Source organism: Physeter macrocephalus, chromosome 4 (genome assembly GCF_002837175.3).
Source record: "Physeter macrocephalus isolate SW-GA chromosome 4, ASM283717v5, whole genome shotgun sequence".
NCBI classification, from domain to species: Eukaryota; Metazoa; Chordata; class Mammalia; order Artiodactyla; family Physeteridae; genus Physeter; species Physeter macrocephalus.
In genome coordinates this window covers 39,413,362-39,440,115 of record NC_041217.1, presented here as the reverse complement: position 1 = coordinate 39,440,115, position 26,754 = coordinate 39,413,362, and the positions used below count along the sequence as shown (strand labels likewise).

At 53.8% G+C, this 26,754-nt stretch overlaps 1 protein-coding gene across 3 annotated transcripts; it reads left to right on the top strand.

The window, feature by feature from the left end:
- Positions 1–1,701: 1,701 nt before the first annotated feature.
- On the top strand, positions 1,702–26,754 carry MFSD4A (major facilitator superfamily domain containing 4A). 3 transcript variants are annotated; one of them, XM_007123260.2, is made up of 10 exons: positions 1,702–1,966; positions 11,462–11,660; positions 12,329–12,589; positions 15,646–15,808; positions 16,254–16,369; positions 17,441–17,614; positions 20,366–20,513; positions 23,906–23,976; positions 25,281–25,401; positions 26,535–26,754. In XM_007123260.2, exons 1-10 carry the CDS (start codon positions 1,737–1,739, stop codon positions 26,588–26,590), a joined length of 1,539 nt encoding a protein of 512 aa, XP_007123322.2. In that variant the 5' UTR covers positions 1,702–1,736; the 3' UTR covers positions 26,591–26,754. The 3 variants fall into 3 exon arrangements, 2 of the variants coding, with proteins under 2 accessions (XP_007123322.2, XP_054940109.1); XR_008617061.1 differs by lacking the exon at positions 23,906–23,976 and having other exon boundaries at positions 1,737–1,966; XM_055084134.1 differs by lacking the exon at positions 25,281–25,401 and having other exon boundaries at positions 1,737–1,966.

The window sequence follows — 26,754 nt, the reverse complement described above, 5'->3', positions numbered from 1 at the left end:
AGAGCTGAACCACATTGGAGGCAGCCCCCCAGGAAATGATAAGTAAGGTCCCCATCAGTAAGAGGTATCAGTCAAGAACAATACTGACAAGCATTTATCAGCAATGATGGGGTGGGGATACGGGACTGAACTGGTGATGGCTCCTTCCAACTCTGAAGCTTCTATGGTTCTGGAATTCTTTTAGAGTGGCAGAGAGGACTCAAACATTTGCAGTTATTATTTAGTTTTGCTTTCTCCCCCCAGGGGATAACTTTTTACTTAATTGCAAGTACTGTGCAGGCCAATCATTATCACCACTGAATAAGTAACTGTCATCACCTATAGACCAACTGAGCCAGAGGGACCCTGGGGCTCCCCTCCCTGGTGCTCACAACCTAGGGGAATGGAGCAGATGCTAGGGTGCCACTGTGAGGGGGGAGGGTACCTGCAAGAGAAGCTGATTGCCCCACCACATGCCAAGCTGTCATGGGGACACCCACCTACCTATCTCCTCAGCCGTTTCAGCCCTGGTCCCCTTGGTGGGAAAGTGGTCACGATGTCATGGCACCTGCCACTACGAGGACACTTGAGCAGAGTGACCCTGAAGGACCTTTCTGCTCTGCTTCCAGGTGTCAGCACAGGAAAGGTGTCTGGCAGCCTCAGGAGCAGGACTACACGGGACCCAACAGCCCCGTGGCCACTTGGGGGGAGTAACAGCCTGTGTCAGCTGCAGGGTCCTGGAAGGACTCCCAGTCTGGAATATAACACCCTCCCACTCCACCCTCCATCCAGCTTTTTCCAGCAACAAAAAAACCAAAAAAAAAAAACCAACAAAAAAAGCAATTTTCCTCAGAACTCTTCTTATTTTCTTTTCCTAGAGGATTATTTCAGAATTCCTTCAAGTCACTGCCCTGCTCTTCCCGCCCTCTCCTCACCCCTCCCCCAACTAGGAAGAAGGGAGAGAGATGGAGTCTGGAAGAACGTCTACATCTTCCTCCATCCCGCACCTGTCCAGGGCGCCAATGTGATGTGGCAGGTGAAGAACGGCTCTCAGGCCCTTCTGTGGAGCTTAGAGTGATTACCTTTCTGGTGAAAGCCATGAATACTCTACCAAGAAAAAAACGTATGTATGAAATTTTGCCTTCTATTCCAGGGTAAGATGGGATGCTGTCAGACCCCCGAGGTCCATCAGTGAAGCCCCTAGGTTTAAGGGGGGAGGGCGCGGTGTTTCCTTCACCGCCAAAGCACAGGCCAGATCGGTGTCTGGGGAGGGTTTGCAGCTGCCCCGGGGGAGAAGCGCTGGAAGATCCTGCTCCCCAGCCTCTCGGTGTACTTACAGGACGTCTCAGGCTCTCAGTTTGCCCAGCTCTAAAATGGGCGTCCAGGCCCTCCAACCCTGGGGGCTGGATAAAAAGGCTGGAGAGACGGGGAGCTGGGTGGGAGCGGGGGTGGCGGTGAAGAGCGGCTCCCGGTTGGTCTCCCGAAGCCGGGGGAGGGTGGAAACGTGAGTTCAGGAAGGAGGGGAGGCCGGCGCCTGGCACCGCACGAGGAAGGCACTGGCCCGGACGCGGTGCCCACGGGCGGCCCAGGCGCCCCCGGTGCTCCCTGGGCGAGGGCGGGGCCCCTCGCCGGGCGGCCCCTCCCCGCCCCTCCCGCCCCTCCCCCGGCCCCGGCCTCCCCAGCCCTGCTGGCCCTCCCGCGGGCGAAGCGGCACTCGGCACCGCGCGCGCCCGGACCAGCAGCCGCCAGCCGGGACCATGGGCTGCGACGTCCGCGTGTCAGGGCTGCTCCGCCGCAACCTGCAGCCCACGCTCACCTACTGGAGCGTCTTCTTCAGCTTCGGCCTGTGCATCGCCTTCCTGGGGCCCACGCTGCTGGACCTGCGCTGCCAGACGCACAGCTCACTGCCCCAGATCTCCTGGGTCTTCTTCTCGCAGCAGCTCTGCCTCCTGCTGGGCAGCGCCCTCGGGGGCGTCTTCAAGAGGACGTGAGTGCCCGGTCCGCGCGCCCGAGCGCCGCAGCCCCCCGACCCTTCCGACCATTCCTGCCATGCTCGTCTCTGCCCCCGCGGGGCTCGGGCCGCCGGTTGTCCCTGCCTTCTGGAAGGCAGCGACCACCCCTCCCCGCTGCGCTAGCCATGCCCAGCCTTAGCTGGAGGGCTGCCTCCCTCCCCCACCCTAGCTCTCCCTGCAAAACTCTCTCTGGAGACTGAAGGTGACTTCTGGATTGTTTATTTGCCTTGGCTCACCCCTCTGAGGGCATAGACTCAGCTCTCACCCCTCTTCTCCCACCCACACCCCGAGGGAGAGGGGTGAGGGAGTTTGCAGAGGTGGGAGGGTCGCTCTCTTGCACAGCAGACCTGAGGTTTGTCTGCAGCCCCTGCTGCCGGGGGTGGGGGGGGCGGAATTGGAAGTGAGGTGGAAGGAGAGGGAGTGTCACCTCAGGGGCCGTGCCCAGTGCTAGAGCTGGCTGCGGCTGGACAGAGTGCCCTGGGGCGTGCTCCACTCAGATCCTCAGCTCCAGATCAGCTGACACAGGGTGTCCCTTCCCCTGGGCGGCCACTGGGCAGGTGGGTCCTGTGTGGTCCTGCTCCTGAGGGAGCCAGGGTTCCGGCATTGGCCCCTGGAGGTGGCACCCTTCTTCTGCCTCTGAGACAAACAGGACCTTAGCACTTGGGTCCACGTAGGGGAGGCACAGGGTGACTCACCCATAGCTTAGTGAGGTGACACTCCAGCTCTGGTGCCAGGATCCCCCTCCGCTTTCCCCCACCCCATGTTACTCCTCCCTGGCCTCTGCCTGGCATGGTCCCCAGAGACGCCCCTTTGGATACCACTGCAGAGCCTCAATCTCCCGGCTCAAATTCGACAGGGCCACCTCCACGGAGCCCTTTGGAAAGGCCAGTAGGATTCACTCTCCTAGTGCAACTGGGAGAGCAGACCCAAGGCAGGGGCTAGAGGACTTGCAAGTCAGAGGCTGCTGGAGGTTTCCCTAGTCCTGGCTTCTGGCTGGGTGGTTTCCTGGACTGCATGGAGTCAAGCAAGCAGACGCCTGGGAACAAAACCACAGTTGAAGCCTCTGGGGAGCCATTCTGCGCCAAGGGCTCTGCCCTTTGGCTCTCACTGCTAGAGGTATCTGTGAGGTGGGTTTCCCCCTCCACCTCACTTCTAGAGATGATGGAGAGGAGCATAGGTGTCTATACATATAGACCCCACATTAAGCCACCCAACTGACAAAGCATCAATTAGGGAGTAATTATCCCCACTACCAAAATCCTCTTGTAAACCGAAGTGTCCTCTTGAGAAGCAAGTCTCCTTGTGTACAATAGTGTTTCTGTGGGTTTTGCTCAGCATTGCATGCATGGGGGACTCCGAAAATCTTAAGAAAAAGCTCCAGATCCTTTCTAATTCTGCCTAGAGGTTTAATTAGAAATCAGTCAGGGTATTTTTCTGGTTTTGTTTTTAAGTATTTTGACTTACAAAAGCTCCCTTACCTGGAACTTTTTAGGAACCTGTGTAGTGCAAAGAACAGGAAGGGGAATGAGGGTCATTCTAAATGGCAGGTTGGCATGCCAGGCTTTGTGAAAACAGCAGAGATACGCAACAAGCTGGGCCAGCTCTTCCTTACTTGCTGTGTGCCTCCCTCAGGGCTCCCTACTCAACGAGGGGCTCTGAACAGGCAGTGGAAAGGGTCTTGCCTCAGGAAACTGGCTCACAGAAAAGAATGATCAGGTAGCAATAATAACTAGCTTTATGGAGTGTTTAGGCGATGCCAGGCACTGTTCTTACTTAGTACCTCACTTGTATCAATTCATTTAACCTTCACAACAACCCTGTAGAGTAGTGCTATTATCTCCATTTTGTGCATAAGGAAGCTGAAGCACAGGGAGGTTAAGAAACTTGCCCCAGGTCACACAGCTATTAAGCTAGTGAGGATATGAACCCGCACATTTGTGTCTAGAACAAGATACTTTGGAAATCCCTCTTGCTTTTTCATAAAAAAGCAAGCTGACTCATAGTAGTCAGCTGCAACTCTGAAAGGTACAAGTTATACCCTATACTCACCAGGCAAAGGCATGGCATGAGTATCCCTGTGTGTACTCATGGGCTGAGTATTCCTGAGCTGACACTCCTGGGAAGGAAACTGTGGGCCTCTGGGGCTTCCTGCTGGGATCTGAGGGGTGGGTGTAGGGTGGAGTCGGGGGAGTAGTCCCATCAGTGGTTCAGGTTTAAATTCTGAACCTCAGTCCTCCCACCGCAAGACAAAATGTCTTAAAGAACCTTTTCCCTTGGTTAAGAGCAAAGTAGACTTCAGTGGAAATAGAGGGACATCACGGGGGTGGCCTGTGTGTAGACAGGAGTTATCACCCAGCTAGGGCTGGACAGCTCATCGCAATCCTCCATCCCGCAAAGCAAACAGAACCTCCACCAGCCCTGAAACCAGCCTCTAAAGCTTGATTCCTTGGGGCTTCACCACACGTTAAAATGCTAATACCACTGCTAGTGCTTTCAGCTTAAGTGATTACTGCTGGTGCAGCTAGTCTGGTACTGCGAGAGGAGGGTTGGTTTAACAAATTGGGATGGGAGGGCCAGCTGTTGTGCGGGAGTGGGGAGAATTGCGGGATGACACACACCAGAGGGAGGAGAGTCAGGGCAGCACTCTTTCTCTAGGGTTCCTGCTCAAGTCCTGCCTACTCCTTGGCCCAGACTGAGTTCCAGGGCTGAGTAGAGTTTCTGGATGCCTCCAAAGGGACATGCATTAGAGGGACTGAGTGTAAAGAGCCTTGATGTTAGAGTGGGTGCAGAGGAGGGCAGGAGCCCTCCACTCAGGATGGGACCAGCTCTCTCTCTCTCTTCTGACATTGACAGAGATCTTGAAGGAGGCCACCACATGCAGGCCAAGAGGGAGTAGGGTACAGTTAGGGCTAGAAAAACTGGACTAGACCTTCCTTAGAAAAATCTTGCTTGCGAGAGCAGAAAGCCTTTCAGAGAAGAGAAAAACCCAAAGCCACCTGGTTGGCAGGGTGTATAGATATGTGCTTTGTCAGATAGGAAAGAGGAGGGCTATTTAGACAAAAGGTTAGGGTTTTGTTCCTGGTTTCATGGGGACCTGTTTAACCACCCTGGGCAGTTTGGGAGACCCCTTTATCTCAAAGGCATCAGGGCAGATAAATGGCTTTCAGAGTTTCCCCAACCTTTTCCTAGCCTCACCTGGGCCTCTCCTCTGCACACATGCTCTTAAAGGAAGGCTTGAGTTCTTCTCTTTGCTATATTAACTATCTCTTTCTCTACCTTTCTTTTTTTCTCAATTTCCTGCAGCCCTGCCTTCCCAATACCCACCTCTGACTCTCTCCTGCCCACTGCATGAAACCCAATCTCCGTGCAATGTTCCCCAGGCCACTATCTGACCTACTTCCCCAGGATGCTGGCCCCCTGTGGTTCTGGGATCACAATACAAAAGCCAGTTCCCTTCTCTGAGCCAGACCCTGGTTAGTTTCCCATCTAGAAAGCCTCTGCCTCTCCCTCCAGCAGCTTGTCCACCTTTCAGCATGTAGCAAACGTGGGCTGAAGGTCTCCTAGGGGTCTGGCACCAGACATGGTTCTTGCTTAAAAATCCATCTCTACATGGGAGGTAGCATCTGACCCAGCGATTTCACTCCTAGGTATATTCCTCAAAGAACTGAAAACATGTCCACACAAAAACTTATACATAAATGTTCATAGCAGCATTATTCATAATAGCCAAAAAGTGGAAACAAACCAAATGTTCATCAACGGATGGATGGGCAAACAAAATGTGGTCTCTCCACACAATGGAATATTATTCAGCCATAAAAACGAATGAAGTACTGACTCATGCTGTAACATGGGTAAACCTTGACAATGTTATGCTAAGTGAAAGAAGCCAGTCACAAAAGACCACATACTGTTATGGTGTCATTTATGTGAAAGTTCAGATTAGGAAAATCTATAGAGGTAGAAAGTAGATGAGTAGTTTCCTAGGGCTGAGGGTGGGGTGCAGAGAGGAATGGGGAGTGACTGCTAATGGGGAAGGGATTTATTTTGGGGGTGATGTAAATGCTCTAAACTTAGATTGTGGTGATGAGTTCATAACTCTGAATATACTAAAAAAAACCCCATTGAATTGTACACTTTGAATAGATTAATTTTATGGTATATAAATTATATTTCTTTTTTTTAATTAAAAAAAACTCATCTCACCCTTTAATTCACTCATTTAACAAATATCTCTTGAGCCAGACCCTGTTTTTGGGGTGAATATGACACAGGTCCCTACTCTAATGGAGCTTACATTCTGGAGGATCATTTTAGTGAAATGAAGGAAATAAGGCAGGGTAAGGATGGAGAGTTACAGAGTTGGGGGCTACTTTAGCTCAGTGGTCAGGCAAGGCCTCTCTGAGCTGACCCCTGAATGACAGGAGAGAGCCATGCAAGCAAAGAACGTGGGGAGAGGTGTTCCAGGCAGACAGAGCTGCAAGTTTATCCAGTGTGTAAGGAGCACTCCCTGCGGGTCCAGCACCCATTGAGCCAGGGAACGTCGTCATGCAAGGGTGCTCCCCTGATCTGAGTCTAATAGGGATTCCCCCCAAAGACAGGCTTCCTTGCTCCTCCTTCTGGGTCCCCCCAGCCTTAACAAAGGGTGTCAAACAAGCTGGGGTGTCAGTGTGGGGGGACCCAGTTAGAGGGGGACCTTTCCCCCTCCCCCTCCCTCAGTCTGTCACCCCTTCCCTCTCGCCCTAGCTTGCGCTGCAGTCTCCAGCCTGCCCTCACTCCCAGGGGTGTCCTGTCCCCCGGTTCCTGTCCCAGGCCCCGCTCCTCTCTTGGGAGACCGCCGGGCCCTTTTGGGGTGGAGGGGAGCTGGGGATGCCTCTGACCCCTCCTGGTTCTGCATTCTGCCCCTTTCCCTGGTCCTTCAGGGAAGGAGATTATCCAGGGTGGACAGGGGGAATCCCTTGAGGTAAAAATGTGAGGAGAATGTGAGTGCCGCCCTGGGGTCGCTCACCCCGGTGGCATGGGGCTGGCCCTCAGCAGCATTCTTCCCCACCCCTGGGCAGTGGAGGGCTGGACAGCTGGCTGACATCTTACTGTTTTGCTCAAGCCCTTCCCCTGCTTTGGAGCCTAGCAGCCCCTCCTCTTATCACAAAACCAGGAAGGCCAGAGCAGGCACCCATGGCAGGACAAGGTGATCACATGTGCCCTCTGGGTAAGGCAGAGCACCGGGGCTGACAGGTCTGCAGTGTGCTCAAGGTCACACAGCCAGCTGGTGGGGCAGCCACCTGGCTCCCTGCTCTCCCTTGCCCGTTTGCGCCTTCCTTGTGGAGCCGTTAATAGGTAACCTGGACGTGTCTCAGGCTTCCTGAGGAAGGGTTCCCTAGATTGTCTTGGGGGAGTGGGGCCCTTCCTCTCATCGGCCTGAATTAACGTCAGAACCCAGGGCCAGGGGAGGGACGTTCCACGACACCACGCTGGCCTTTTCCTGGTTTGGGAGTCAGAAACTGGGTCCCCACTCAGCATTACTCGCTCTCTTCCCTGTCTGGGCCGGCTTCCTGATCTGTAAAATGGGGGGTAGGACTCTTTGGTCCTCGGTGCCACTCTGGCAGTCAGAGGTCCTGGCAGCAGGAATGGGCGGGGCGGGGGTGTCGGGCAGGAGCTGGCTCCAGTTCTCTGACCCTTTCTGCCCAGCGAGCCTACTTCTCTGGGCCTGATGGTGCTCTTTGGGGCAGCCCAGGGCCTGCAGGGATGGGGTAAGCTGCAGGTGGCGGGGAGGCAGCTTCCAGTGAGTGAGCACAGGAGGACCGACTGTAACATCTCAGTCCATCTGCACGGCAGCCTCTCGAGGCAGTGCTTCATATCCCTGATTTATAGCGGAGCACCTGAGGCTCACAAGGGCTAAGTGTTAGTGGCTTGCCGTGAGCCGCCCGCTGGGAAGTGGCAGAGGTGGGCCTAGGACCAGCCTTCACATGACAAACCCCACCACATCCGTGCTGCCAAAGCTGCGATATTATTATTCTATAATTTTCAATTACCCACTTTCCTGCAAGGGGCCATTGACCAAACCATTAAGTGACCAAGACAATTAGTGTATTTCAGTCTGGCTCTGAGATGTGTCTAGGACTCCTTTTTTCTTGGCAACAACATACCATTCTAAAGAAACTTGTTCAGACTGATTTTTGGAATGACCAGGCACAGCCCTGCTGAAACAGCTGGGGAGGGTGGGCAGCCTGGGATCCAGACCCAGGGTTCGTTGTGGTGCGGCTGTCCCCATTTACTGGGAACGGGTCTCCATCTCCCCCGCCCCCACACCTGCTCACCCCGCCCGATACCCCAGGAACGCAGCTGGCAGGCTGCAAGGTCAAACCACGGCCCTGGGGTGGGCAGGAGTCACAGGGAGGGACTTCCCAAGCCAGCCTTCCTCCAGCCTCTCCTTTCCTCCTGTTCTCTTTTTATCCCTCCCTCCTGCCTGTCACTGGGCCTGGGAACGAAAGAGCCCCCTTTGGGCACCGAGTGTCCTCTGGAATAACAAGGTGAGAGGGTAGCAACTGGAGAGAGGAGAGGCCTGGACAGGGCTGCCCACTGGCCACCAGCCCTTCCCAAACCCCATCCCCGTCTCCTGAGCCTCCTGCTGTTCCAGTCAGCACCTTCCTGGCAACTTGGCCCACTAGATTCATCTCGTTACCTCTGTCTCTGGCTCTGGCTTTCTCTCTCTGTCACCCCCATACTATCCCACGTCAGCCTCATAACAGTCTCTAGTCCTTTTCTCCAGGCTATGCTGTGTGGGGTAATGAGACAAGCCTTTCTCAAGCATTCCCATTTCACTAGCAACATCCAGCAACCCTGGATCAAACACCTCAGGGCCAAACACAGTCCAGATGTGGGGGTCCCACAATGAACAGGATACAGCAGATGCCTTGGGAAGCTTGCGACGGAGCCAGCAGTTATGCGGAAGCAGTTGGAGTTCCCATAACACCAGCAGAGGGTCTGCTGGGGGCTCATGTTCTAGTGGCTACAGCCGTTTGCCATTGCTTCCTAAGACCAAGGCTCTGAAGAATCTGGCCTCGTGCTCCCTGGCTGCTCCCCTCTCCAGCTTGGCTGAGTCCATGGCCCAGCATCAGCCTTTTTACACACGCACACACGTGCACACTCCTCCATGGGAAAGCAGCATGGCATAGGGAACAGCAAGTCAGAAGCCCTGGGTTTGGGTCAAGGATCTGTCTGCTACTTTCTTAGCCCTTCTCAGCCTCAGTTTACTCGTGGGTCACACGAGGCACAATTGCAAGGTCTACCTCACAGTGTGATCACGTACACCAAATGTCTTGGACCCTGTAAACAAGTGTTCGTTGTTTTCACGTACTGCTGGTTCTCCTTTTTTTTTTTTTTTTTTTGGTACGCGGGCCTCTCACTGTTGTGGCCTCTCCCGTTGCGGAGCACAGGCTCCGGACGCGCAGGCTCAGCGGCCACGGCTCACGGGCCCAGCCGCTCCGCGGCATGTGGGATCTTCCCCGACCGGGGCACGAACCCGTGTTCCCTGCATCGGCAGGCGGACTCTCAACCACTGCGCCCCCAGGGAAGCCCTGGTTCTCCTTTCTTTTCCCACGCCTTCCTACAGCTCCTGCCTATCTCAGTTCACTGATCCCAGGTCCCGTGCCCTCAGGACTGTGCTACAGGACTGGTTAACCACTCTCATCCAGGTTTTTCAGGGCAGTAATGATAATGTATTAATTCTTCAAGAGAGCATTTTTGTACTTGGGGTGTCGGTGCTTTACCGTGAAGTGGTGAGTGAGGTTGTGGCAGTGTCAGGCCCATGTAGCAGCTCAGTGGGGGGAACACTTGAGGGGGAGATGGGGACCCTCTTGCTATCCCTGAAGTCAGGCCACCCAGGAGGCTGCCTAGTCGATCTTGTGCAGGGAAAGGAAGGGGAGAGAGAGAGCTATTCTGGGAGGCCTGTAGATTGTATCAGCCTGCAGAGGTTTGGGCATCGCCTCTGTGCCAGTACCAATGAGACAGGCCACCAGGTAGCAGGAAGCAGAAACGCATGAAGCTTGGTGAGTGGCCCAGGCTGTCAGTGCTGGAGGCCGGGAGAGCAGGGATGCTTGGGGAGCGGGAAGTGGGTGCTGGGAGGGACCTGAACAGGCCTCTCCACAACACGACCCTCTTGTTGTCCTTCTAGTGGCCGGGGTGAAGTGAGTCTCCCCTGCCCCCTCACACACAGCTCTGAGCTGGGAACAGACAGGGGTCATGATTGGTAATCTCCAATCAGCAGATCAGCCTGGAAACAAGAAAATGAGAAAATAAAGAACTGCTGCTACCAGCAGGGCCCTTCTGATAAAGGATTTCATCAAAGATGGGGCGAGATGAAAAGCTCTTCTCCAGGGTCCTCAACAACAGGGTCAGAGGCAAGAACCTCTGGGAAAAGACAGTCTGAGGGGTCTCTTGGGGCCTCCCCCTTTTCCTCGGTGAGCTGGAAACTCAGGTCTTCTTGCCACAGAAATACCAACACTCCCACCTCCACCCCTCCAGGTCCGGCAGCCAGACGAAGGCACCTGGGGCTCTCCACCTTCTCATAATCTGAGACACTTTCCTCTACAGCCTCTCCCTTCCAGAACCTGTTTGCTTCCCACTCTCCTTCCCCCCACGTTAGCCTTTCAGACTGGCCCCAGAAAATACGAGGCTTCCTTCCTTTCTCCGAGAGTCTGCTTACTGGGCGGAGTGTACCCGAAAGACCGGACAGAGCCTTAGGCCTCCACCCATGTGTTCACTCATCCATTCACTCACTCAGCCTGCTGCTGTGGGCTCCTCTGGGGGAAGGTCACCACTCAGACACCTCTCAGTGGGGCCTCCCTTCTGGACACTTGCCAGGCACAGAGTCCAACAGCTCTGCCCATAGAGGGGTCACCAATTTCCCCAGATACCTCGGCTGTGGGCTTTGGTTCAGGCAGCTCAGGCCTGGTGCCTGCAGAGGGCCTGGCGTGTTCCGTGCCTGTGTGGGGAGGGCACTGCAGCCCGGCTCAGCAGCTTTCCCCGGCCCCCCTCCAGGCTCACGCATGTGGCACAGCTCCCTGGAGGCACTCAAAGCCATTCCCCTCACACCTTCCGTGAGAGAGATGGAAATATCTTTGCATATAATTGTTTATAAGCAAACAATTTAAAGTTTAAGTAAATGATACAAAATCACTTCTAAGTCCAAAAATAGCAGTTACGCTTTGTGAAGTGTCCATTACATAGTTCTCACAACCACCCTGTGTGGTAGGGATTGTTATCTGGGCAGACTCAGACATCTTGCCCACGACCCATAGCTAACAAGTGACAGAGCTTCTGCCACAGCTCCCTTTGCCCTTGGACCAGAGGGTGGGGGAAGCGTCTCGGCTTCCCCGGGGGCCACCCAGGCAGTGGAGGACGGGGTGGGGGGGGTCTTCCTTCGAAGGGCTCCGGCCCCCCTCCACTGACCCCACCCTCCGTTACTGCAGCCTGGCCCAGTCGCTATGGGCCCTCTTCACCTCTTCTCTGGCCATCTCCCTGGTGTTCGCCGCCATCCCCTTCTGCCGAGACGTGAAGGTGCTGGCCTCAGTCATGGCGCTGGCGGGCCTGGCCATGGGCTGCATCGACACCGTGGCCAACATGCAGCTGGTGAGGATCTACCAGAAGGACTCGGCGGTCTTCCTCCAGGTGAGCCCCCAGCAGGCGTGGGGCTGGGGGCGGGCAGGGCACAGGGGAGCTCCCTCAGTCCTCTCCCCCAGGCCAGGCATCTCCTTCCCGAGACCAGGACGGTGACCCAGAAAGAGTAGCAGGGTCAAGTTCAGTGTGACCGTTTCCAGCTGGACCATACTGGGCCGTTATCTCTGGACTCAGGTCCCTTCATCTCTAAAACAGAGTGATGATCCTGGCCTGCAGGCGGTCAGAGGAATCTAAGTGCTAATGAGCAAAGGTTCTTTGTAAGTTGGAAAGGGCGTGATGGAAGGACTTGGTGTTTTCTCTCATCTCCTCCTCTCTCTGTGTTTCTTCTTCCTTCCTTCTCCTCCCAGTTACCCAGGATTCCAGTCCAGCCCTTCCCTTTATTAAGCCCCCTTCCCTTTGGGGTGTTAACTGGTGGATGCTAACTTGGGAACAGCCCCCAGCTGGTGGTTAAGCTTTGGGAAAGAAGAGAGAGGGAGGGGTTGGCCACTGTCACCAAGTTATCCCAGGCAGGAAGGTGGTGACAGGAGCTTCACTCCTCACCCCTCTTGCCTCCCACCCTACTGCTCCCGGGCAGGGGTTCCCCAGATGGGACACAAGGTGGGGGGGTAGGCAAAGCCTGAGCCATGCCTCCACCCACCCCAATTCTCTTCCCTTCCCAGGTTCTCCATTTCTTTGTGGGCTTTGGTGCACTGCTGAGCCCCCTTATCGCTGACCCCTTTCTGTCTGAGGCCAACTGCTTGCCTACCAATAGAACAGCCAACGCCACCTCCGGCAGCCACCTGCTCCATGCCTCCAGGGTCCTGGCCCACCACCATACTGAGGCCCAGCCTTGGTCCAACCAGACGCTCCCTGGGCTGACCCCACAGGACGGGGCAGGGGCCCGCGTGTCCTACGCCTTCTGGATCATGGCCCTGATCAATGTGAGTGCCACTGGGGCAGGGCTGGGTGGGGACTAGTGGACAGTCACCCATACCAGTCCATACCAGCTCCCAGTACAGATTCTTCTGTTTCTGAGAAACGTACTGGGGCTGAGATATGCCTTCAGGAAGGCAAGAAGAGGGGAGAACTGACCCCCGGGGATTCATCTGAACACAGGGGGTTGCAGGAGGTCACCTGTAAGGTCCTTCAGTTGTGACATCCTGGGATTGCGATTCTCAAGGGAGGTGAAACAGTGAGCAGGTTTAGTGCAATGAGACCAGGGTCAACTTCCAAGTCATCAGAGGTTCCCTGGGGAACCAGCTCTTTTCCTCCAAGGCCAGATGATGTAGACCCTGGGACAGAGCACTGCAGGACATACCAGGCTCTTCTCCAGGGTCCTCAATCACTGGTGGGATTCTCCTGTGCCTGCCGTGAGGTGGGCCCCTGTGGAGGCTGGAGGATAGACAGGATGACCTCCAAGGGACCCTGCCTGCCAAGGCTGCCCTGGTGGGAGCAGAGCAGGGAGACCACGTCACTGTGTCTGGGTCAGATACCAAGGCCCTCTGCACCCCAGCTCTCATCCTCCCCGCTAAGTCAGGACTGACTCTGGTCTCTGGCTGGAAACCTCCTCTGGTGCCCTGCGGCCCAAGTTAGCCCAGGCTGGGGCCAGAGGGAGAGGTGGGACACACTCCCCGCCAGCTCCTCTCCAGCTGGGGAAGAATGGTCGTGAACACCAGGAACACGCACTGGGGTGGGGAGCATTCCAGGTGGCCATCCACCTGGCTATGGGATGGAGGTGCCACATGGTTGGTCACCCCAACTCGGAGTCTGTCTTTGCTCTAGGTAGACTTCTTACCTACCCCTCCTGAGGCAGGCAGGTTGGGCCTCAGAGTGATGCTATACACGTAGCATTGAAAGAGGCCTTTGAGGGCACCCAGTCCCACTTAAACAGCAGGGCAGGGGTGTCATACCATCACTGGCTCAAGGGCCTGATAAGGGGCTAGGAAGAGACTTGGCCAGGCTGGAACCCTGACCCCCAGCACAAGCCCCTACCAGCTGCCCTATAGTCACTGCTCATTTTCCCTTCTCTTTTGTAACTTTCCCTGTACCAGATTCTTCACTGGCGGCTCTGAAAAACATACCCCTCTCCCTCTGCTCCTTTTCCTTTCTGCCCATGCCCGTCATTGTCTTGGAAACAATGCAGCTTTGGGCCTGTGCCCTCCACAGGGGACCTACGAAGGCAAAGAGCACTGTCAGTACAATGTCAAGGCTGAGTCTCTGGGACCAGGAAGCCGGACGGTCCAGCCAGCTTAAGCCTGAGGTCTGTTTTCTCTTGCCCCATGAGGTGCAGACTGGAGGCACTTTGTTTGCTGCAGGATTTCCGGACTTTTTCCATTGGTTTGTATCTGAAGATAAACAGCCCACCCCAGAAGAGAATGGGCTGTGCATGCATGTGGGCAAACACATTCACACAGGCCAGCCCACCTGGCATTCTCTGACTTTTAAGGTAGAGCCTACCTTCCCTGAATGGGCTTCTTATAAAGACCCGGTGTGTTCCTGCCAGCAACGTCAGCCAATCCTCTGTGAAGTCCTTCCCACCACCACCCACCTCCCTGGAGAGCCTAACCTGCGTGAGCACACCTCTTTTACAGCTGTTTCCCCTTGGCCTTCCCCCAGGCATTCTGCTACCACAGGCCTCTTCGTGTGGGTTTCCTGTTTCTCCCATCAGACTGGAGGGAGGGCTTCACCTCCCCCATCAGACCCAGGACTCCTGAGGGCAGGGGCTGTCTCGTCCATTCAGACCAGATTTATGGCTCTAATGCTGCTGGGGTGTGTCTGACTTATTTATAAGTGGAGGGAGGCTCCCAAGGTGCCCACAGGGAGGTGTCAGCACAGGGGTGGCATTCAGGTGACTTGGGAAAATGTCTATGCGAGCCAGCCTGCCTCCAGGCGACGGGGAAGCTTCCCCAGAGCAGCACTAGGTAGGGGCTGGCAGCCCCCTGATGTCCGTCTACCAGGCCAGCTTCGCCTGCGAGCCCAGAGGAGCCCATTAGCCCCTGGGACACTTCCGCAGTTCCCTGGGCTTCCTCTCTTTCTGAAGCAAAAGGCGCTGGGATGAAGTTGCAGCAGGAAGGGCAGAGGTTAGACTTGATGAAGAGCTTCCTGGCAGCGAGGGTGTTTAGACACAGGCAAGGCACCTGAGGGAGGTGGTGAAGGCTTCTCCAGGCAAAACCTCAGGAGCAGGAGACATTTCCCATTACTCTGGGGAGTTCATAAAACTGAAGGGGCTTAACATAAATATCAGTGAACATGACACTGGGCTCTGCATGTGTGTTGCTCACAGCATGCGTTTTTCAATCCAAAGGAGGCCCTGTCTCTGTTTTCCCTGAGGATAGCCTCTGTACCTTCATAAGGTATAACATCACCCAGAACAGCCCCTGACATGGAGATGGCACTGGTCAGAATCAGGTTGCCCGGGCGCCAGTCTAGCGCTGCCTCAAGTCAGCTGTGTGACCGGCATTAACGCTCTCAGGTCTCTTCCAGTTGTAACAGGTTTTGACTAAGTAATAACTTTGAGCCTCAGTTGCCCCACCTGGAAAATGGGGTTAATGATTTCCCCCCAGCACGTTTTACAGAACTGTGATGAACAAAAGCCAAACTTCTTTGTAAAGCATCACGTGCTCTACCAGCATGAATGAGTGTGAGGGGCCCTGCTCCAGCCCTGCTCAGGACAAGGACGTTAGAAAGGAGTTTCTCTCTAGCACCTCCTGTGCCAGCAGAGGCCCGGTGTGAGTCCAAGCTTTGCATGTGACAAGTACCTGTCTTTTCAGGGAAATGACTGTGGTTAAAGTCGGGCAGCAATTACACCAAGCCTGCCCAGGGGTCAAGGCACCTGGCTGCATTTCCCAGGTGGGCACCCTGGGAAAAGAGCTGTCTTCTCCCAGGACTGTGCAGACATTTGCCACACAGCCACGTGGAGGTGTATGCGGCAGGCCAGGCATGGGAAATGGGGACCCTAATGGGAACAGGGCTCTCCTGACCCTCTGCCCACCCCCAGCTCCCGGTGCCAATGGCTGTGCTGTATCTGCTGTCCAAAGAGCGGCTGCTGACCTGCTGCCCTCAGAGGAGGCCCCTACTCCTGTCTGCAGATGAGCTCACCCTGGAGACGCAGCCTCCTGAGAAGGATGACACTTCCTCGCTGCCCCCTAAGTTTCACCCAGGTGGGGGCTCTAATGAACTCTCAGGCTCATGGCCCCATACTGAGGCTTCCCTGGTAAGCCCTCCCACCCAGGGGGAGAATGTAGATCACAGGTGAGAATGGTTGGGGAAGAACCCTTGGCACTGCTGGTCTCGGGAGGCAGAAGATGGAACAAACTGGCCAAGAGAATGAGGAAGGCAGACTTCTGGCTCCAGCCTGCATTCTACCTAACCCCTCCTGTGTGACCCTGGGCGAGTTACCTGGCCTCTCTGAGCCTTGCTTCCAACAGCACTGTGAGATGGACAGGGGCTGTTCCTAATAGACAGTTGGAAGCTGGAGAAGGTGGGAGGCAGTAAGTGGTCTCCCCTCTGCCAGGGCTCTCCTGACTGCCGGCCACTGTCCCTGGGTGCGCAGAGGAAGGGAGCAGGAGCTGAGACCTGTCCCTGCTCTTCTCGTATCTCATCCAGGGCATGAGGACCTGTTCAGCTGCTGCCAGAGGAAGAGCTTCAAAGGAGTCCCTTCTTCTTTCTTCGCCATCCACATCACAGCCGCCCTGGTCCTGTTCATGACCGACGGCTTGACGGTGAGCCTGCCCTCGGATGGTGTCCCTTATTGGGCACCCCCTTGCGCCCCCCTGAGCCTCAAGTCTGGGGATGGTAAGAGACAGGAGGAACGTCAAGGTTTCCTAGAGACCTCACCTTTACTACAGTGGGCCCAAAAATTTAAACCAAGCACAGGTCCCAGGGGAGAGTCTCTCCAGAGTTGAATACAGCCCCTTGGAACTGTGGTCTCCTGTCTCATTCAGTTGTTTTTATTTTCATGAACTCTGTGGATAGGGGCCTCTGGTTTGTTACTGAGGGTAGGCTCCCCACATTTTTTAAAGGGGCAGTGCCCTATTCCCCCGGGTAGAGGTCATGCCATATAAACTCTAGGGCACTCTGATTCCTGGAATACATTCGAAGCCTGGGCTTCTCAAGCCACGTGGTAAACAAACTACAGGCAGGATCTGGGCCCAGCTATTCAGTCCACTAGTGATCTCTGTTACTCCGTTTAGTGCCTTTTTCCAGAAATCTCTAAGGATTAGGACAGTTTTGAATGGCTGATTGATTAACCGGTTGCCATATGAGGGACTCTCCAAAGAAAAGGCCCTAAAAACCTAGATGACCTGGTGGAAAGTACTCGTGACAGTACTGGTTGACTTCCAACTCTCAGTGTGACCTTGGGCAATTCCCTTCCCTCTACCCTCTCATCTGTAAAATGAGATGCCTATACACACCTGTTTTTCAGCTGCAGCACCCTTCCTTCAACAAAAAACCTTCTGTGGAATCCTCATAAATAAGGCATGTAGTGGTACTCTGCTCTGGTTGAAGGGGGGAGCAGAGCCTGCATGACCAGACCCCTCGGGACTCCCGTGGGGACCCAGAGACACCTTCCTGGATCCCCTAGCTCCTGCAGGCACCGTCCGTAAGCTGCGGTGCCCAGGTTCCACTCTCAGCTCAGGCCTGTGTGTGCCGTGTGGCCTCGGCTCCAAGCCCACCCCTAAGCCTCTAGCAGCAGGACCGGTCCCTGCCAGCCCACACCACACCTGCCCCAGCGAGGCCTCCTCTGCGGGGGTGCGCTGCAGTTGTGCTCAGCTTGACCTGTCTCCCCACAGGGGGCATACTCCGCCTTTGTGTACAGCTATGCAGTAGAGAAACCGCTGTCTGTGGGACACAAGGTGGCTGGTTACCTCCCCAGCCTCTTCTGGGGCTTCATCACTCTGGGTCGGCTCATCTCCATTCCCATCTCCTCAAGAGTGAAGCCATCTACCATGGTTTTCGTCAATGTGGTAAGTGGCCTCCTTTCACTTTTTGGAGACCCAGAAGAACCATTCACTCCTGGCCCTAGCACTGCCCCAGGACATTTGCTCAGAACTGGACTCTGGCAGCAGGTGAGAAATGTAGAAGTAGAAGGAGGAGAGGAGAGGAGAGAGATGCTGGTGGGGAAGGGATGGAAATCCAAGGGGTGGAGCCTATTCGTGCGATCTTGGAAAAGTCCTTTCCCCTCTGTGGGCCTCTGATTTTGTACCCATTGAAGAAAGGGGCTGTAGGAGACGATTAGTGTTGTGTCTGGAGCAGATCCCAGCTGACAGCCTGCAAGGAGTAGAGAGAAGCAGGTGCTGGCCTTGATCCTCCCTTGTTCACCTTGATGCCCAGCTGGTCAGAGCCCTATGGCCAGTGGAGGCCAGGGATCCCTTGGCCTTCAGAATCACCATCTCTGGGCTGGGGCCTGGGAACTTACATCTTGCAGCTCTCCCAGATGATTCTTAAGTAGCCAGACTGGCATGTAGGATGGCCTTCAAGCAACTGGTCTGCTCCGGAGGCAGGAGGTCTGGGCCTGAGAAGTGGGTTAAGACTTTTGCCCTCATGTGTGTCCATGCCACCATCTATGACAAAGAGATCCAGATTACAGATTCCTGTAAGGTTGTCTAGCCCAACCTCCGACCAGGGATTGAATCACCTCTGTAATATCCCTTCCAAGGGGTCCACAGTCTGTCTAAACACCCCCGAGTGACTGGAAACTCACCACCTTTCCAGGAAGTCCAGTCCACTGTCGGAAAGTACTTCCTTGAGTTGAGTTTCTAGTGGAGAGAAGGTTGGGAAATAATGTAGAGGCTACAGAGGTCAAAGATCATGAGCCCCAAGAAAGGCCCTTGGATTTGGCCTTGTGCTGGTTGATGACTTTCAAGAAAGAAATTTCTGTTCGATGTAGATGGGAGGTGGGGTGAGGGGGGTAGAAGCCAAACTCAGGAGGTTGAGGGTGGGAATTCCCTGGCAGTGCAGTGGTTAGGACTCCGTGATTCTACTGCAGGGGGCACGGGTTTGATCCCTGGTGGGTTCGATCCCTGCTGGCCTGGGAACTAGGATCCCGCAAGCCGCACAGTGGAAGCCAAAAAAAAAAAAAAAAAAGAGTTTGAGGGTAAGAAGGAAGTGGAGGTGTGAGAATTGCAAATATGTCTGTGAAGGGAGTCTTGTTTGACAGGAGTCAGGTAGTATGAGCGTGTTTGTAGGCAGAGGAGAAAGGCAGGAAGCCTGTAAGGAGGAGGCCTGTGAGGATAGCATGTCAGAGAGTAAGTGAATGAAGAAGGCCAGGGGAGAGGGAACAGGGTCAAAGGACAGAGGCGAAGGAAGTGCTAAGCTTAGTAAGAAGAGGGCCCCTGTTCTGTGGAGCTGGGGTGATGGTGACGTGCTGCACGCAGAAAGACTCCTAAGGTCCGTGAGGTGGAGAAGAGTGAGGGTACAGGGGCTGCTGGTGGCCAGACTCTCTAGCACACGGGGCCAGCTGCTTAGAGAGAAGACAGTGGGTATGACTCTGGGTTGGTGAGAAAAGGAAGTCTGAAGCCTCCACATGAGTTAGGCACTGATGATAAACTCACCCGGGGTGCTGGTTTTTAAAAAGGAAAATCAGATTTCTGGGTCCAGCTCAGACTTGGTGAATCAGAATGTCCAGGGGAGGGGGCTAGCAATCTATATAGTCAACAAACACTCTAGGGGGCTCGTGTCATCAAGCAAGTTTGGGAAAACACTATCCTAGAGCAAGTGATTCCCAAATACATTAGACCCACTGGAGGTGCTTTTGGAATATACAGATTCCTGGGCCCCTACCCCAGAGATTCTGATTCGGGGAGCGGGGGGAAGTGTGGAGGGGAACCTGGGTGTCTGAATTGTTTTAAAGCTTTTCAGGTACCTTTCGTGGGCAGCCTGTTGGGACCACAGCTGAACAGCCCTGAGGAAGCTCCCAGATGCTGCAGCTGCCATGTCTCGAATTCACTGCAACTTCTTCCCAGATTCCGCTCATTTTAAAATTAAGGGTCACTCTGCTCTTGATGTTCTCCTGGATCTCAACAACCACTTACTGGTTAATGAGTACACACGTGGGGCGGGGGTGGGGCCTGCGGGGAACTGCTGGGTGCCGAGTTCTATAAGATGAGGTCTCTGCCTTTAAGGAGCTTACAGTTGGCTAGGGAAGAAGATGGGCAGGGGAGAGGGAGCGTGTGTGTCCTGGTGCAGAGGTGAGGATGAGCGGCTGGTAGGGAGGTGAGAAGCAGGCTGACAGCCAGTCTGCGCCACCGACTGAGGAGGGGGCCACGCCGAGTGGGAGAGAGTTGGTTGGCAGAGTTGCTAATTCGCCCTTGGCATCCTCAGTCTTCTGTCATGCAGGCTAACTTAAGATTGAGTTAGGTGTTTTTAAAACTTCCCAAGTCTAGAGATTTTCCGGGCGACTCTTCAAGGCTTTGTTTGTAAGGTCGGAGCGGAGTAGGAGCTAAGCGTTTCTAAGGCATGCGCGGTAGGCTGTTTGCGAGATGTCTGGCTGGGCTCCCCTCCCCCCTTTCTCCTATTCTCAGGGTTTCCTTGGCCGACACCCACTGGGGAAGGTGCAGTTCCCACATATTCCACAGGGGAGCGCACGGGTCACACAGCGCTGCCCCTGCGGCCGGAGAGGAACTTTTCAAGTCTGGAGACGGACTGCTGGTTTTCCTTTCTCCATGACCACCCAGCTTTTCCCCAATTTCTCATCGCCTCCGTGTCCGCCATGACAGGTCGGCGTGGTGGTGACGTTCCTGGTGCTTCTTGTTTTCTCCTACAACGTCGTCTTCCTGTTCGTGGGAACAGCCAGTCTGGGCCTGTTCCTCAGCAGCACCTTTCCCAGCATGCTGGCCTACACTGAGGACATCCTGCAGTACAAAGGTGAGCCCGCACGCCCAAGAGCGGAGAGGCACTCCCTCGGGCCGGGCGCTGCTTCCTCCCCGCAAGCCCCTCTTCCTGGGGTCTTCCAGCTACAAGGTCCCTGCCCCACCGCCTCACAGAAGTGAAGGCTCCCCTCCTGACTCTGGGGGCAACAGGCTTGTTCTGGCCCACGGGCCCCCCCCCACCCATTCAACGTTACACCGTATCATGTGATTTCAGACCACAGAGAAACAGTAAGCATCGCTTTCCCATTTTCTTTTTCCCCGTAGCGGTGTCTACAGACCCACAGCTGGCATCTTGTGTAACACCCATGTGCTGGAAAGAACAAGTTCAAAGAAAAGCAAAGTTGCACAGGAAAAATTATAGCATAGGAAAGGGGTTTATAACTTATCAGTAAAAGGAGCTCTGTGTTTTGTTCTTGTGGATGTTGTTCGAAACAGGAATAGAACAATGACTCCACACCTGATTCGGGGTTGCGCCTAGCTTCCTTGATGTCGGAAACCTCTGACTCCCTCAACTAGTCTCCTTCCCTTTCCGTAGCCTCCCAAGGGCGTATAGCAAAGATCTTTTTTAAAAAAATAAGTTAATTAAAAATAATTATGTTTTGAACGTTTAACGTTACCCTCAGAAGTAATCAGAGGTGCCCTAGAGTGTTGGAAAACCAGCACTAAAGATGAGTGATTTCTCTAGAGCAGGAGTGGGGGCCGCTGGTGTGGGGGGTTGCGGGGGGGTGCCAGGCAGGGTCAGAGCAATGAGAGCTACATCCTGCTCATCCGCTGAGTTGATCCTGAGACCTGGGTCCTTGAAATCAAAGGATAATCCCCAAACTTCAAACGAGTAAAGGCAGTAATGAAGTAATGTTGCTATCACCTGTCACGAGTATATCCCACAGAGGTTGAAGTGATTAACAAATGTTAGAGTTTAATAATAAGAATGTTATGTTGGTTGGTTCTGCTGCAAATGATCACTCAAATCCGTCCTCTTCTTTTTTCACCATCCCTGCCTTAGTTCAACCACTTAACCTGTTTGGAATAGTTAAGGGTGCCCAGCTTTTTGTAATTTCTAATCACTCCCATCCCTGCCTTGGCAGGTCTTGGCTTGTCTCCTGGCCTTCAGATTTGCCTCCATCAGTGGTTCTCACTGCTGGTTCCACATTAAAATCACCTGGAGCCTTTGTAACAAAGCCCAATGCCTGGGCTTCATCTCCATGAAGTCTGATGTAACTGGTCCAGAGCTGCTGAGTGATGGTAACGTGTAGCCAGGGTGAGGAACACTTACTGGGCCGTCCTCTACACGGCTGCAGAGGGATTGCTTGGAAACGCAGAGCTGCTCACAGCCTTCACATCTTCTGTGGAGCGCTTTTCCTTTCTGCAGCCTTCTCCCTCCCTGCTTCCCCTCAGAGCCCGCATTCTAGCCATGTTGAATTACTTGCTGTTCCCTGATGGCACAAAACCCATTCTGTATCTTCTCCACACTTTGGCACAAAGTGAACCCTCTGCCTGGAATGCCCTGTTTCTTCTGTCCCACCCTCTCACCTGCCTGCTCAAGTCCCTCCCCTTCCACCCCCTCTGACCCCACTGGGAAGGTGTGCCCCCCTCCTTTGTACCTGCCTTTCGTGTTTGTCCCACCTCAAGGCTTTTCTACCTATGTTATCTGCGTCCTCTCCTTGACAACACGCTCCCTGAATGCACCAGCAAGGGCCAAGGGCAAGAGCATGGGCTTTGAGGTCATCAGCAGATCTGAAGGTCAGTCCTGTCTCCACACCTTCTGGCTTTGTGACCTTGTGCAGCTCAATTTCCTTCCCCTTTCTGAGCCTCAGTTGTCTTATGTGCAAAATTGGGATGCAAATACCTTCCTGTGAAGATTGTTTTGTGCACCAGAGGAAATGTAAAGCTGTTGACTTAGCGGCGTAACCGGCTCACAGGTGCTCAGCATATATGTTAACTCTAATTATTCATCTGAGGACCCTCAGTGTTTAGGTACCTGATGCACAGCAGGTACTAAAAGGTTTTTGAATGTATGAGTGGAATAGACAGTGGGTACTGCTGACCAGTGTTGAATCTAGAGATAGCTTCATGGAGGGGAGGGGACATGAACTGCCCCAGGGTTTGGAAAGTCGGAGGAAAAAGGAAAGGCATTCTGGGGAAGGATGGGGTGGGGGGCGGTGAACAGGGTGAGAGCAAAGGCACAGAGACAGGTATAAATGTAAGCGAGGAACTTGAAGGACAGAGGAGACAATGGCGATCTCTGATTCAAAAAACACTAAGTGTCTACCGTACGTTGGCCACTGTGCTAATATTAAGCCGCGATAATATGCCACTGAACTGAAATTCAAGGCACATCCTCTCTCGTGGGCTCCCAGCCTGTAGAGGGAGGCTGCCTGGTACACAGGCGGGAGGTGGGTGAGGCACATGAGAGTAGAGTGCAGGGGGCTGGGGGAGCGCAGAGGAGGAGGAGCTAATCCAGGTTCAAGGATGGGGGCTGGGGGGAGAGGAGATTATGATGGAAATCTCAACTTAAAAGATGAACAGGAGTTTTCCAGACAAAGAGGAAGAGGAGGGATGTTCAGGAGGGGGTGAAGGCACGTATGAGAAGCCGGTGGTGAGAGTGTGTGCAGGGTCAGGAAGCGGAAGAGAGTTTCTCCTGACTGGAGGGTAGATTGTGAGCAGATACTGGGACAGTCTGAGCTCTCAACGGGGGCAGATTATAGAGGGCCCTGCAAACCACATTAAAGCATTTGGACCCGATCCTGATGGCAGCGTTGAAGGGTTTAAGTGGAGAACTGGCCAGCGCTCTGCTGAGCACTCGCGTGTCTTGCGTCAGAGTTATCCACACAGCAACCCTGCGAAAGAGGTGTTGTCATGCCCGTTCTACCGAAGGAAACCAGGGCCTAGAGAATGGGAAGGACTTGCCTAAGGTCCCATGGCTAGTAGGTGAGGTAGCGGGCTTGGAACCCAAGTCTGACTCGGAAGCTTGGGCTCTGAAGGTCTGTGCCATGTTGCCGGATTGACCAGAGGTATGGCTGGTCAGCACGATGCCAGGGCAGTGAGGACACTAGCCTGCCTGGCAGAGGAGGTCAGGAAGTCTTTCTGGAAAGGTAGTTGGCGTTCAGATTGGGAAGGGGCCCCGAATGCCAGGCTAAGCAGCTTGGAATTTACGCTGGAGACAATCGTGAGCAATTGAAGGTTTCAGAACAAGGAAGGGATATAATGACAAGTAGGACCTAAGCAAAGTTAAGAGCTAAAGTCTGAGACATCTCAGGGATCCAAAGTAGTCCTCTTAGGCAGCTGTACCACTTTCCAGAGGCTTCCCGGAAACAACCTGGATTATGCCAGCGGACTTCTGTTTCCTTAACTTGCTATTGCTAAGCCAGATCCTTCTCTTTTGGTTAGGCTGTGCGACCACAGTGCTGGTAACAGGGGCAGGCGTTGGTGAGATGGCCCTCCAGATGCTGGTTGGTTCGGTATGTGGGGAAACTCGGGGTGGGGGGAGTAATCGGGGTGCTCCTCCAGGCAGGGGAGAAGATGTGGCCAGCCCCCGTCTGAACCTAGGCCCTCCCTTCCCTGAGCCTCCCACACAGCAAGCGGGAGCCCCACTCTGTCTCTGTCACCTGTTTCCGTTTCTGAGCCACCCTTGAAAGCTGAGCCTCCAAATGTGGGACCTGGAGATGTAAAGGGATGCTAGGTATTGTCCAAAGCAAACACAAGCCATGTCTGGGAGCAGGGCCAGAGGGCCCCGTGGGAATGTTTAGCTCTCAGAGCCTGGGATGGGTTTGGGCTGCAGGCAGAGTTCCTTTCCATCCCTCTCAATCCATCACTCCCTGCCCCACCTCGCCTCGCCTCTGGCCACCCTACAAAGGGCCCAGCTTTCCTGCCCGACTCCTGCCCTGATCAAGGGCCAACTCACCCAGTTCTCTTCAAACATACCCACGTTTCATCTGTTCATCAGGAAAAAAAATATCCACCTACTTTTTATGGAAGACTGTAATGAAGATATTGTTATGCTTCTTTTTACAAAGGAGGATACTGAAACTCAGAGAAATTAAGCAACTTGCCTTCAGTCACACCTGTAATAACCAACAGAGATGACGTCCATACTTATGTCTTTCAGTCCAAAATCCCTCTAATCACTACTCAATTCTCCTTCCCTTTTCTTTTGTCCTGCTGGAAAGGAGGAAGAGCTACATCTTACGCTACCCTCTGCATTGAAATGACGTGATGTCATTTGCTTCAGTGTAATCTAGTGCAGGGAAGAAGGGGTTCAGAGGGGTACGGAGGAAACATACTAATTACTAAAGTTGGTGATGAGTCCATGGGAATTCCATATGCCGCTTGAGTATATGTTTTAAATTTTCTATAATAAAAGATATATATATTTACACATATATATCATAATAAAAGGATATGTATGTATATATATCTCTCCTCTGCAGAGTTCTGGTCAGGGCTTGAGGGTATAGAAACACCTAATATGATTGGAGTTTTAAGGAAGATATGGAGATTTTCAAAGGTACCAGGACACAGAGCTGAAAGGGACTGCAGGGGTCACTGGGTCCAACCTCTGCCGTACAGCAGGATTTCTGCCACCTCCAGAAACATAACCTTGAAACAAGGCCAAGATGTCCCTCCTACCAGTGTTTCTGTCTATTGGCATGATGGGCCAGAACTTGACTGAAAAACCTGCTGAGGCCCGAGAAGGCTGCTTCCTCCAATACATCTTTATGTGAGGTTTTGATGGCCTGTTTCTCTGTGTTTTCCTCTTTGGCAGATATTCCAGGCTCGGGGCAGCTATAGTTTCCTGGTCTGTGGCGTGATCTTTGGTGGCTTGGCTTTTACCTTCTATATCTTGCTCCTGTTTTTCCACAGGATGCACCCTGGACTCTCATCAGGTAAGGAAAGAATCTGTTTCTACACAAGAGGAGGAAAACAGAGCAGGGGGGCACGTGAGAGATGCTGTGGATCTTAGCACGCCACAAATGATGTTCTGTTCCAAGTAAAATGCAAGGAAATGTTTATTTTTCTACAGCTTCCTTTTCCCCTCTTCCTGCTTTGCCCTGCGATTGTCTGTGCTGGGCTCTCAGGGCGAGAGGGAACGGGATAGGCTGACTCATGGTTTCTCCATCAGGAGAGGGGCATGGTCTGTGAACTGGCTTCCTGCATCCCAACAGACCAGGGGACCATGGGCCAAGAATTGCATTCCAGCCTGTGCTGAGCACTGAGAGGCAGAGCTTGCCTCCTTGGCTGGAACTCGGCCCAGCAGCCTAATTGGCCATTTCTTTGCAGTTTGGGACTTGACTCGAGTCCAAGTCTCTTTTTCAAAAAGAAGTCCTTCAGGCCAAGTGGCAAAGAAAAGCTCCTTCAGGGCAGAGACACCTCCTAAGAATAGTCTCGCTCCTGGAGACCCCAGGCAGGGGGAGTCCCAAAGCTGTTTTCATAACCCTGAGCCCTCACCTGCCTTTCCGCCCAGAGCTCTCAAAGTCCCAGCAACTGAACCAGCTGTGCACATAGCCAGTTCTTAAGGTGCCCAGGCAGAACCCTTGTCCTCTTCATAGAAAGTAAAATACCAATCACAAAAAGACTGAAGGGTCAGGCATCCATGGTCCTGTCTCTCAGTAGGTGGACGTACACTCCCTTTAAACACCAGTGTGAGCCCCCCAGTCAGCACACACTACATCCTTGTGCCTGAGGTGGCAGGTACCAGAGTTGTTCAGTCCGGCACTCGGCACAGGGCCTTCAGTTAGGCCACCGTTCAAGAAAGCTCTGATGAATATCCCATGAGTAAGACTTAATGAGTTCCCTGTTCACGGGAGACAAAAACAAAAAAAACATATTCCCCAAGCCCTAGACACTAGTCTCAGCAAACTGCCTCCACCGACTAGTCTGCCAGAACTAGTAGGTCTGACTCTCCACTCGGCTCCCTAATGTGAGCCATTAAATGGCAGAGAAACAAAAAGCTCTCGGGATGAATAAGGGCTAGTTAATCCAAACTGCTCAAACATGCTACCTGTTTTTTCTCTTGTAGTTCCTACCCAGGACAAAGCACTTGGAATGGAAAGCCTGGAGCGCTACCAGAGGTAAAACTAGATGAAGGGGGCTGCCGAAGACTTCCGGCCTCTTGAGCACCAGCTCAGGTCAAAGGGCTGAAGAAAGCTGGGGTGGCAGCGGAGGCAACCTCTCGATGCCTTGGTTCCGATCTTCACTAATACTTGGTTGGGTAGAAGAAATTAAATTGAGTTCTGGTA

Coding starts and splice junctions, on each gene's coding strand:
- MFSD4A (XM_007123260.2), top strand. CDS start 1,737: ATGGGCTGCGACGTCCGCGTGTCAGGGCTGCTCCGCCGCAACCTGCAG. Junction 12,590..15,645: donor GGATCATGGCCCTGATCAAT/GTGAGTGCCACT, acceptor GCCCACCCCCAG/CTCCCGGTGCCAATGGCTGT. Junction 25,402..26,534: donor GCACCCTGGACTCTCATCAG/GTAAGGAAAGAA, acceptor TTTCTCTTGTAG/TTCCTACCCAGGACAAAGCA.